This window comes from Centroberyx affinis, unplaced genomic scaffold, assembly GCF_046629955.1.
Source record: "Centroberyx affinis isolate AG114_WGS23_722 - 3 ecotype Tasmania unplaced genomic scaffold, CSIRO-AGI_Caff_v1 ptg005555l_1, whole genome shotgun sequence".
Classification (NCBI taxonomy): Eukaryota; Metazoa; Chordata; class Actinopteri; order Beryciformes; family Berycidae; genus Centroberyx; species Centroberyx affinis.
The window spans coordinates 29,809-42,151 of NW_027282792.1; the positions used below are offsets into that span (position 1 = coordinate 29,809).

A 12,343-nucleotide genomic window follows, 5' to 3' on the forward strand; every position below is an offset into this window, starting at 1 on the left:
TATCTGACAATAAAAATATTCTCAGATTTGGGTCCGAGAGACAAAATCTCATCAAATGGGGGTCCGTGGTTCTAATGTGGACTAAATTATGGGTCCTTGATATGAAAAAGGTTGAGAATCACTGGTCTAAAGCATAATTCATGACAGATTACTGATCACTGGTTTATAATAGCGTTGACCCAGACTCAATGCACAGATGTGTTAAAATCTATTGTAAAATATTGGAATCATTGTCATTCAGTGTTATGTCAGATGCGTAGAAAATCTGTTTATGACCATTTTTAGGCTCAGGCCCGACTCCTGATCCTGTGGAAAAGTTTAATAGGAATAACTCAAAATCATCTAAGGGAAATTCTCCCTTACTCATTAACAGATATTAAGCTACGGTGTCTCTGTTTGATTGGTCCCATTATCTCCATTCTCACCCAGCAGTGGATAACCAGCAGTATCTAGTGGTGAGAGTGTAGAACTGCTAGCCCATCAAAGAGAGTCTGGTTAGGACCAGGCATTAAATTACATTTCACTGATTTTACTCACTTCAACCACAGCATTGGTGTATTTACATCTACTGAATTCAATTGTATTTACACAGTATTCACATATTCCTGAGACTGAATCTCAATAATTAATACGTATAATTTTATTTGTGTGTGTGTATTCAATTTATATGATGTAAACTTCAATCAAGGTGTCTCAAGGTGATTAAAATGTGCATTAATCAAATTATTATTGTGTTCACTTCCGCAGAACGGGGCCGAGATATGTTAAGTGCAGCAGTGTCACTTACAGGGAAAGTGTCAAGTGACATATGAACACACACACACACACACACACACACACACACACACACAGGTCGTCCTGCTCCATTGGTCCTATAGAGGTGCACTTACACTCAACAAGGATAATCTTGCTCTCTAACAATGACCTACTCTCCATTTCCAGTCCTATTTATATTTCATTCTAGCCTTCAAGCTGTAGGCCAGGGTTTCACAAACACTCTCATGTCACAGACCCCCCCAAACAGACTCTAATTTGATAAGGTTTGCACCCATATGCAAAAACATGTTGTTGATTTAGAGTTTAATTGTATAACTCTCCACACTGTACATGGGGAGATAATATTGTTGAGATTGAAATCTATGATAAGAATAGTCATTTAATTCGGATGATTTCTAGTAAATTAAATTATGGTGAAATTAAACTCCTCCTCATTTTGCTGGGGACCCTGTGGAGCCCCCCTCAAGGACCCCTGGAGCCCCTGGGTATTTCTAGGCTGCCATAGACTACTGTACAGCCGTCTGCCTCTGAGGGATTGTCCCAAAGCAGGAGTCTCTCTCTCTCTCTCTCTCTCTCTCTCTCTCTCTCTGTGCCTCTCGTTGCCTAGGAGTGAATGAAACTTTCCTTTGAGAGATTCCTGTTGTTTAAATAGATCTAGGGAGTGCAGACATTACAGCCGATATTTTCTTGCATTTGATTGGTCGACAGTAAGAACCATAACGATAAAGCTTATAATTGATAGATCAACGGGATTAAAAATAACAAAATCATGTAATTCTCATTGTTCAAGCTGTCTCTGAACTACTCTTTCCTTTCTGCGCATGCGTGACCGTTCTCTTTCGCTCCGCGCGGACTTGATTCTACCCGTTGTCATAGCAACCAGCACTGCCAAGAAAGTAAAAACTAAAAGCTGACCTCTGACAGCTCGAGTTTTCCCCATCCAGAAACGTTTGTCATTCTTGCACTTGTTCTTACTCACATTTATTCAGGTGAGCTTAGTCGTATGAAGGATACGCCCCGGATAAAATGCTGTCAACCTGCCAAGGTGCTGCAGGTGGGCGGCCGAGGGCAGGGACACAGCACAGCGGCTACAGAGGAGCTCAAACCGGGGAGGAGAGACGACGACGACTCGGCTCTCAGGAGTGGCCCGACGGAGCCAGATATGAGGGAGAATTTATGGACGGTTTGAAACACGGCAGAGGGAAATACACCTGGGAAAACGGAGAGGTAACGTGAAATGAACAAGTCAGAAAACCCACTGTCATGAGTCTGGTAGCTTTACATTATTTTCTTTGTTCCAATTCAGTCGAGTTCAGTTCAGTTCACTTAAGCTAGCTAGGTTAAGTAACTTTTATTTGCAAAGAGAGACATGCTACACACTGAGAGCGAGGTTGTCATATTCTGCTGTGCCTTGTGTGAAAGGCAAAAACATTTAAATTAACGAACTAACTAACGACGTTTTGTCTTCTTATCCTATGCGAGAGCCACTGACTGCTCTCCCTCTGTGTTTGTCCTGTGTGTAGCACTATGAGGGCTCCTTCTACAAAGACTACAGGCACGGTGAAGGAGTGTACTGCTGGCCCACAGGACACAAGTTCATTGGCAAGCTCTACCTCAACAGGAAGGAGGGGTACGGACTGCAGCTGTCCCCTGATGGAACCGCCTTTCAGGTAAACGAGATAGATGGATGGCAGGTGTTGGATGACAGTGAAGATCCAGTTAATGAACTCATCCCCTCCCCTCCTCTCCTCTCCTCTCCTCTCCTCCAGGGTCTGTACCATGTTGACCAGAGGTTTGGTCCAGGTGTGGTTAGTTATCCGGACGGTGGTCAGGATGTGGGTCTTTGGCACAGGGAGCGCCTGCTGAGGCTCTGCACCTCCATAGAGGGGGGCTTCAGCCTGAACAACTTCCCTGAATACGCTGCCTATATGGACCCGACTGCCACCATAGACTCCCTGACTCAGGTACATGCTGACCAGTGTCTCACCTACTACTGAATAGATAGGGCGGGCTCTGTAGCAGTGTTTCCTCTGGGCGAATGACATGAAATGACATGAAATATATTGTATATATGTGTATATTCAAGAAGCAAAAAATTTTATTTAATATCAAAGAGTGTGTGTTGGTTGGATATGGCCAAGGGTGTCCAGAGTTGGTCACCAGTACGTTACATTTGTCATATTTGTCAAGGATTCTTAATCTTTCTCCTCTCCTCTTTAGACCCCTACTCCTTCCAGTGGTCTCCAGACAGAAGCCAGTCCAGAATGTGAGGTGAGCTATTTCTGTCATAATCAATTGCATTATCTCCTCGAATTTACTCAGCATCATCAATGCATCACCAAATACAGCTTCATAGTAATGTATTCCATGTATGATCCTTTTACACATTTTCTGTTTTTACAATCAGTCCATCATGCCATCAACCAGGCAATCACTTGCTCATTCAATCAATCAGTCAGTCAGTCAGAAAATTAGTGAATGTGCCAATTATCAACCAATCACCCCATTCCCCATCCCGCTCAGGTGGAAGCGGACCCCCTGCTGAGCCCCTACAGAGACCTGCTGTCGGATGAGCGTTTCGTCCTCCCCCCCGACATGGAGAGTTACTCCACGGACGGCGACCACCTGCCGCTGCCTCCGGGCCGCAGGAGAGAGCTGGATCAACGCTTCCACGGCGAGCTGTGGGAACCGGACCCCCGCCGGAACAGAGGCCACGACCGAGACCCGCTCTGCACCCTGCCCCTGCTGCCCCGCATGCAGGCTCTCATACACACACACAGGTGAGACAGACACACATAGAAACACAAATACAGCTTGGTCATACAGACTTCAGAGTTCCTACGGGCATGGAAAATCTGAATTGTGTTGTCCAGGCCTGGAAAATTTGTGAAAATGATTAAGTAATTGCATATCATGATTTTAGTTTCTAATAAGGAATTTGAATAATCTTAGAATATTGGTATATCAGCAATATTGAAATAGGGCTGGGCGATATGGTTGAAATCAATATCATGATAATCATAAGGATTTTTCTCGATATCAATATATATCACGATATGGTTCATGTATGCAAAATCACATTAAATAATCAAGTTAATGTTCATCTCATTGAACCGAATGGTAATGTTAGGTGTGGTGTCAAACAAAACTGAAATTTACAAATAATATTCCTACTATACTTCATTTTATGAGAGTTTTTAAGTAAAATTTCCTTGTCATCATCAATTTAGACAGCAGAAATGTGTCACGATATTAAAATATCTTCATATCATCACAATATGATTCCACTGAAAGACGATAAACGATAATATTGAATTATCGCCCAGCCCTATATTGAAACATTTAATTTCATTTATAATGGCCGCTGTTGTTAAAAATTGTCAAGATGTTGATAGAAGATGCCAGATGTGCAGGATTTTATCTCCAAGACTAATAGTTGTGATCACAATGTCTAGCAGAATAGAAATCAGGATTATTATTGTGCATTATATCAGTGATTCTCAACCTTTTTCATATCAAGGGCCCCTAATTTAGTCCACATTAGGGCCACGGACCCCCATTTGATGAGATTTTGTCTCTGAGATCCAAATCTGAGAATATTTTTACTGTCAGATATGATTTTGTCCAGAATTCCATGACTATCTGTATTGTAGGTAGAGAAATAACAGAGAAACTATGATCAAAACAGTCATTCTTCTACATTCTCTAACTGTGTTAACTTCTTGTAAATGAAATAATGGTGAAGTTTAACGATTCATCAATTTGCTGGGGACCCCCTGGAACCCCCCCAAGGACCCCTGGTGGTCCCTGGACCCCACGGTGAGAACCATTGCTTTATATAGTTGTGAAACAGTTGCAGAAACGTTATGGCAGAAACGTTATGGCATTCAATTTGCAAAAATGTGGCAGGGATGCAGACCAACAAGACACAAGTCAGACAGTAAAAAATAGACCTTCTTGCTTGCTTGCATAATGTATGCTAATGTGTACTTGTGTGTATGTGATTTATGCGTATGTGTATCTGCATGCGTACCTGCTGCCTGTGTGTGTGTGTGTGTCTCCTCTCCCAGACTGCAGGCAGCGGGTGTGGGCTTGGACGTGGCAGCGGTTCTGTCTCTGAGCAGGGAGCGGTTCGGTCCTAGAGGCCCGTTAGAAGTCAGCTCGGAGCAGTTGATCCGGCAGGCCTCCCTGGGGGAGCGGCAGGCTGTTTCCCAGAGCCTCCACAGCGGCTCGGTCCACCCCGACGTAGCAGATGCACGGGGTCACACCGCACTCATCGCTGCCACAGTAACACATTTTATTCATTCATTTTTCCCTCCATTTGTTTGTTGATTGATTCATTCATTTATTCATTCACTGTCCTTTTGAGACTCCACTATGGGCAAAAATTCAAGTTCTTTTTTTGATTGTGCCATTACATCAACAGTTGACCATCAGTTGTTGTCCCTCATATACAACTTGATGTGAAATCCATTTAGAAACTCAACAGCAAAAGATACCTATAGCTGCAGTATTGACTGTATGTGCCTTTTACAAGAGAGGATGGACACAAATTCTATAATGAATTGAGATACTTTTGTTTGACCCTGAAGGATTGTGTGTACAGTTGTAAAGATGAGCCTACTGTATGCATTGACAGGAATACTTTGGTACTTGGTAGGAATACTTTGGTACTTAGAACAGTGTAACACAGCATTCGAATGGCTTCATCAAAACGGTGTTGTTACACTGTTGTAAGTACACTATGTATTAGGGAGATTTTCATCAAGTACGTACACAGTAATAAGATAAGATAAGATATCACTTTATTAATCCCCTTGGGGAAACTCGGGTGCCACAGCAGCAGCTGGCAGAACACTACCAGGGAAAAATAAGTACAGGAGATAATAAAGAGAAGAGGTAATAAGATAAAAAATAAAGGTAATGTACATAATATAAAGCTATAGAGACAAAAATGCAAATAAATACAAACAATAATAATAAATGCATATCCATATATATATACAGTACTGTGCAAAAGTATTAGGCACCCAAGAGTTTTTATATAAATTGTGTTAGATGTTTATTCATTTTTTTTCCTGCATTAGTGTGTCAGTAGATTGCTCTTTATAGTACATTTTTTAATATTTCGAAACTTTTCATTCAATTATTTTTGAAAGCATCTTCGCTTTACTTTTTTTCTTTTACATGTGCCTAAGACTTTTGCACAGTACTGTATATGTAGTGTATATATACATAATCAGTGGTAATATTGTGTACTTACAATACATTTCCACTGGTTAATACACAGGTTAATACACAGGCCATTGTAAAGTAAAGTGTTACCTAAACTTCAAAGGTCACGGTATCCCTTTATCTTCCAGTATTTATTCAGATGTCTTATTTCTTGGACGGGCAGTGACATTTATCTGTCCATCTGCCTCTGTCTGTCTGCCTTTCCATTTGTCTATCTGGTGTATCTCTACCTCTATTTCTCTGTCTGTTTGCCCCGACTTGTCTCTGTTTGTCTGTATTCCTGACTGTTTATTTTTTTTTCTGTCTGTCAGGTGAACTGCCATAACGATGTAATCCACGTGTTGCTGGACATGGGCGCCGACATTGACAAGTTGAATTGCGAAGGCATGTCTGCGCTGGCTGTGTGCCATGTCCTCTACTACCCCATCCAGTCTCTACACACCACTCTTGCCGAGAAGATGCCCCATAAACCACTTTATAAAATGCCAAAAATGTATGGGTTCCAATAGAAAAACCAGCTGTTTTTTTTTCCGATGCGTGATGCAAAGGTTTTGTAGGATACTAGCCATTTGCTGTTGTTTGGTCATGTTTATTAAATTGATGTATTAACTCAAGTTCCATATCTGTGGTGGCGTATCAGGACAACAGAGGAGCTGACAGAGCAGATCCCAGGTCAGGGCAGCGACGTGTCCGATGACAGCGACCGCGGCGTCTTCGCTGACCTCCACAGTGATCCACAGGATAAACCTGAGACCGATGGAGACACTGAACACTTTGAGGAGGAGCAGAGAGAGGAGGAAGAGGGTCAAGGGGGGGAAGGGGAGAGCGAGGAGACAGACAGGGAGGGAAAGGCGAGAGAGGGAGTGGAAAAAGAAGGCAGCGATAGGGACAGCGAGGAAACGGAGAGAGAGGGACGGGAAAGAGAGGTAGAGGGAGAAATAGAAGGGAAACAGGAGAGAGCCATGGGACAAGAGGAGGAGAGAAATGTGGTAAAGAAGAGGGGAAAAGCGGAGGCAGACATTGAGCTCAGTGCAGGCAGAGAAATTGAGGCAGCAGAGGAGGATGAGGAGGAGAGAGAGAAGAATCAGGAGGAGGACGCAGGAGAGAGGGAGGAGGAGAGAGAGGAGCGCTCTATCCAGGTGCTGGACGGTCACATCCCGCTGGGCAGCGTGCGGTGGTGGGAGGGCGGAGCTCGGACAGCAGGAGCACTTCAGGTAGAGAGAGAGAGCACAGAAGTCCCGTCCCGTACTCGGTTTGACTGACCTGGAGGCACTCTTGTCCGCTCACCTGTCTCGTCTGTCGGCAGCAGGAACGCGGCGTCACCCCGACCTTCGACTCGGCCCGCTCCGTGGAAAGCTACCGCATCCTGGTCACAGAGGAAGTGCTGCAGCGCTCGGCGGAGGCGCTGAGTCGCACGGGGATCCCCCAGCGGGCCGACACGCAGGAGACCGTCCGCAAAATGGCCGCCATGAAAACTGAGTGAGTGTCCCGTTCTTTTCTGTTCTTTTCTGTTCTGTCCTGCCCATTTCTGTGAATATGTGTTCCATCCGTGTGTGTGCAGGCACCGTGCTCGCTGGAACACTCTGAAGCTGTTGCTGGAGCGCGGAGCGGACCCGAACGCATCCAGAGTCCCCGTGCCCGTCCTGTTCCTGGCCGTCAAGGCCGCTGACACCGAGGCCGTCAGGAGACTGCTGCTGTGCGGAACTCGCACTGACATCCCCCTCCCACCTGAGGTAATCCCAAAGCCTTCTGTCTACATACATAGCACAATGAGGGATTTGGAGCTCCTGGGAAGCCAAAAGTCAGCTCACTAGTAGGAATTTAAAGGTCCCATATCATGTAAAACAGGATTCCCCTTGCCTCTGTGATGATAAAGGAGTTGGATGGTCTATCTAAACATGGTGAAAGTATCAAAACACACAGTCAGCAACTAAATCCAAACAATCCATATTAGAAAAGCGAGCCTCTAAACGAGCCGTTTGGACTTCCATAACTTTGTGGCGTCACAAAGGTTCGCTCATTATCATTTTTGTAAGAAATAATAGACTAACAAAATGTTTTTTTCAAAGCGGTTGAGCGGTTGTCATTGTTTATTACCGGAGAGTTTTCCCTACCTGTAGCTGCCGGGCTGCGGTGTCTCACGTTTCACTCTCGAAACGGTTAGCCTATCGGAACGGACGGGTCGTTAATATTAATGAGCCTTAAAGACACGGCGACAGAAACAGCCTGTTCTCGGTAAGGCTCAGAGAGATGCTGGAAAATGAAGGTGTCAAAATGGATTGAGAGTGTTTTTTGGTACATGACACCACACACACAGCTTTGAATGGACCTCAAGACACAAAATAAAACACTAGCTACCAAAAGAAAATGTTGAAATCTGTTTTACTTTTTCATGTAAAATGCTTCTGAATGAGGTTTCTTCCTCACTCAGGGGTCCTGAATAGATTTTAGCAGCCTCAAGTTTGCTACTCAGTTGTTACACAGCAATGCATATCTCTTGTTTTGTGTGTGTTTTATAGAGGAACGGCCTGTATCCCCTGCACATAGCTGCAGCACTGCCCGGTCCAGCAGGTCCCAGAATCACAGAGCTGCTGCTGCACGCTGTCACCGACCCGGACGCACAGGCGAACGACCAGGACGACACCTATGAACTGGATAAGGTGTGTGTGTACTTTTAGCTCCTTTTAGCTCTGTTAGGGTCCTTGCTAGCGTTTGGTATTGTAATATTTGGGCTGGTAGGGAAAGATTTTGGTATTGGTGACAACAGCCCTGCTTTAATCTGGGTCCCCTACAGACTTCAGTGGGGTCCCAAGCAGCAGCTGGCCCCAATGCTGAGTACAGCTCCGCTCCCAGAGAGGCTCCTGTGGAGGGGGGCAGGACGGCCCTGCATGTGGCCTGCCAGAGAGACAGCGACTACAGCGTCAGTGCACACACACACACACACACACACACACATGCACACACCCAAACACACCATCATTCATATGAAACATGTCTACTCAGATAATAAGTTGCACAGTGGATTAGGGTTAGGGTCTGTTTAAATGAATGTTCCTGCTTGTGTGTTGTGATTGCAGCATGCCAGGGAGGTGGTCGCCCTCCTGCTCTCCCACAGAGCCAGCACACACCTCCTCTGGAGTGGGCACTCCCCGCTTTCCCTGGCTATAGCTAGCGGCAACGACCTGGTAACACACGCACATACACACACACACACACACGCACACACACACACAACGTCTTTCTGTCCTGGATTTGCCCTCTCCCCTTGCCCTAGGCGGTGGAGGAGCTGTTGAAAGGAGGTGCAGATCCCAACCTCCCCCTGGGCCGCGGGGTAGGCAGTGCCCTTTGCGCCCTCGCTAACATCAACTACCACTCAGGTGGACACCCATGCAACAAAGCTAAGCTGGTACACACACACACACACACACACACACACACACACACACACACACACAAAGACAAACAGCCATATATGTGAATGAAAATGTATCAGGGCCAGGTGTTTAACATTTTGGATCCCAGATGAAAAATACAAGCCCTTGTATTGAGTCAAGTCACAAAACCTATCTTTCTGTGTGTGTGTGTGTGTGTGTGTGTGTGTGTCTTTGGTGCAGCTGGACATGCTAGTTAAGGCTGGTGCCAACATGTTGATGCCAGTTATGGTGGGTGAGGTTCTGGGCACCGCAGTCGACTACGCACACTACGCCTTCAACCAGGTAGGTAACCACACATATATACATAAACACTTACATAGTACATACACCTGCACATATCATCATTCATACAGTACTCATACCCATACATATACATATACACATACACATATGTACACAGAAAGAGAGAAAAAGCTTCAAATCAGTTCTATCTGTCTGTCTAGCTGTCTGTCTGCTTTATCTGTCTGTGTGTCCAGGACTTGCGTATTGCCAACACTCCCTTCCATGCGCTGAACATGCGGGAGAGGGAGACGTTCAACGCGCGGCGCCAGCTGCTGAGCATGATGGGAGATCTGCAGAGGCAGGCCGCTGTCCACATGGAGAGAGAGCGGCTGGAGAGAGACCAGCGCCTCCGACTGCACGGTCAGTACTGTCTGAGAGAGCATGTCAGGAGTGTGAGTGTGTGTGTGTGTGAGTGTAAAACATGACCCTAACCCTATCATGAGTGTGATTCTTTGTGTATGTGTGTGTGTGTGTGTGTGTGTGTGTGTAACAGGTACCAGCAGCACAGAGAGGTTTGTGTATACGGGGGCAGGAGCCATTCCTCCAAAGGGGCGGATCCCCAGCTGTGAAACCCAACTGCCCATCAGGTACACAAACACACACATAACACACACATACTGTATGTATATGCTCACACATACACACACACATACACACACAAACATACACACATGGATGTATCTGCACAGTGTCTCTTTCTATTCCTTGTTTTGTTGTTTCCTGCACTTGTACTTGAACTGGTGTACTTGTGAGTATAGGACAAAATGTAATGGGTGGGTGAAATGCCCCTTTAATAACTAACCAGTTACCGTGTGTGTGTGTGTGTGTGTGAAACTCCCCAGGAAGCCGCTGTTGAAGTTCTGCTACCAGTGCGGTCGCTCTGTGTCCGTGGTGCTGACAGCCTGTAGCCGCTGCCACCAGGTCCTGTACTGCTCCAGGATCTGCAAACTGAAGGCCTGGGACGAAAGACACAAGGACGAGTGCATCCGGGTGTCAGGTGGGAAACACGGCCTCCCCAACCAGCACTAACCACCCCCAGCAAACCCAAACTACACCCCAAACTACCCCCGCCGCAGGAGCACTGAAGATCAGGCCAGAAACATCAACCCATAAGCTGTTATTAAAGGGAAAATGTGTAATAACATTTTTGATAGTGTTTTTAATCTCTGATATCTATAAAGTCTTCTGATGTTCTCCGAGATGTTCTGGAGCACCACTGCTGATGTATAATATTATTATGTCCCACCATCATGATACATGGTAATGCGGGAGGGGATCTGTGTGTGTGTGTGTGTATGTGTGTGTGTGTGTGTGTGTGTGTGTGTGTGTGCCATAATAAAGAACAATACATGATAGAAACTTCACACTCACACCACAGGTTCCCCTTGTAGAGTAGATCGTATTCGATTTTGGAGCACCTTGCTGCATACATTTGCATATTAATGAGGGAAATTACAGGACATTAGGCAGCTCAAGTGTATCAATTGGAAAACGTTTCTATGAGGTCAGTACGGTTCTTACCATAACCCATAAGCAATGGACACTTTTTTTTTATCTTTTGGTCATTAAAACACTTTCTCTAACTGTCTGTTTCTCTCCAGCAAGGGGAGCTGGCAACCAGCAGAGTGTCGGGTTGAAACCCCAAAGGAGCCCCAGGCCCTTGAGCATGGCACAGCAGATTTCGGAGAGCCACCTCAACCTGAAGGAGAACTACAGCTCCAACTGAGCCACGCTATTAGACCACAGCTTCACACAGCTAGTAACGGCTGACCTGCAACTTCATCGAACAAGTACAGTGAAGAAAACAATATCTATCTGTCAAACTGCATGGGAGAGAAGTGAATTTGTACAAATGTATTTGCACATTGTTTTTGTTAAAGCAGTTATCTATTACATCCGTTCTCTTGAGTCTTGGAACTTGAATGTCTTGTTTCATGGTGAAGACACACTGACAATATTTTCAGCCAATACAGATGGCCAATTTTGCACAAACATTTAGCCAACAATAATGTTTTTTCTTGGCATATTTGTGGTTGTATAACCCATCATATTTTCCATAGTGATTTTGTCATACGTTTGCAGACAGGATCTGTAGTACATTGCCTTCAAATTATGTGCCATGGCTTTAAAGGGGCATTTCACAGAAAATGTACCTCAATATTTCAACAGTGACATTAGATAAACAATGTGATTCAACATTGATATTGGATGATTGTAAGCTTTTGTTTTGATTTGAATACCTTTGAAGACCTATACAGTTGCATGAACTCTTCCAAGTATATATACTAGATACAGCATGGTCCACTAATTCAGCAGAAAAATATGAATGTCTGTCCCTCTCTGTGGGATTGCAAGGAAAATCTAGCAGCCATTGAATGTCCACAGTTACATATTGAGACAGTGAATTCAGTGGAGCCCACCAGTGTCAGATTTTTTATGTCTGACTTTCAAAATGTATTCCTATTACTGTTATTACTTTTCATTTCCAAAATTTCGATCATACCAGCCTCCCTCTTTCCTCTTTCCTCATTCTGTTAGTACTCTGGTTGTGTACTGGTGCAATTCCTGATCTGGTGAGCCAATAGAACAAGTGTAAGAAAAGAGTTACACAAATG

The 12,343-nt window shown here is 44.8% G+C and overlaps 1 protein-coding gene across 1 annotated transcript; it reads left to right on the plus strand.

Moving 5' to 3' along the window:
• Positions 1 to 1,803: 1,803 nt before the first annotated feature.
• ankmy1 (ankyrin repeat and MYND domain containing 1) lies at positions 1,804 to 11,847 on the plus strand. Its single transcript, XM_071546950.1, has 17 exons — positions 1,804 to 2,004; positions 2,301 to 2,447; positions 2,547 to 2,755; positions 3,333 to 3,557; positions 4,848 to 5,064; positions 6,324 to 6,505; positions 6,653 to 7,226; positions 7,319 to 7,491; positions 7,574 to 7,745; positions 8,532 to 8,672; positions 8,807 to 8,932; positions 9,090 to 9,197; positions 9,287 to 9,418; positions 9,627 to 9,728; positions 9,923 to 10,120; positions 10,575 to 10,725; positions 11,330 to 11,847. Exons 1-17 carry the CDS (start codon positions 1,804 to 1,806, stop codon positions 11,452 to 11,454), a joined length of 3,183 nt encoding a protein of 1,060 aa, XP_071403051.1. The 3' UTR covers positions 11,455 to 11,847.
• Positions 11,848 to 12,343: the final 496 nt, after the last annotated feature.

What these genes read in the sequence shown, in the direction of transcription:
- ankmy1 (XM_071546950.1), top strand. Translation starts at nt 1,804, where the DNA reads ATGCTGTCAACCTGCCAAGGTGCTGCAGGTGGGCGGCCGAGGGCAGGG. An exon ending in ACACCTGGGAAAACGGAGAG is followed by an intron (nt 2,005 to 2,300) that starts GTAACGTGAAAT and finishes TCCTGTGTGTAG; the next exon opens with CACTATGAGGGCTCCTTCTA. An exon ending in CCGCACTCATCGCTGCCACA is followed by an intron (nt 5,065 to 6,323) that starts GTAACACATTTT and finishes TCTGTCTGTCAG; the next exon opens with GTGAACTGCCATAACGATGT.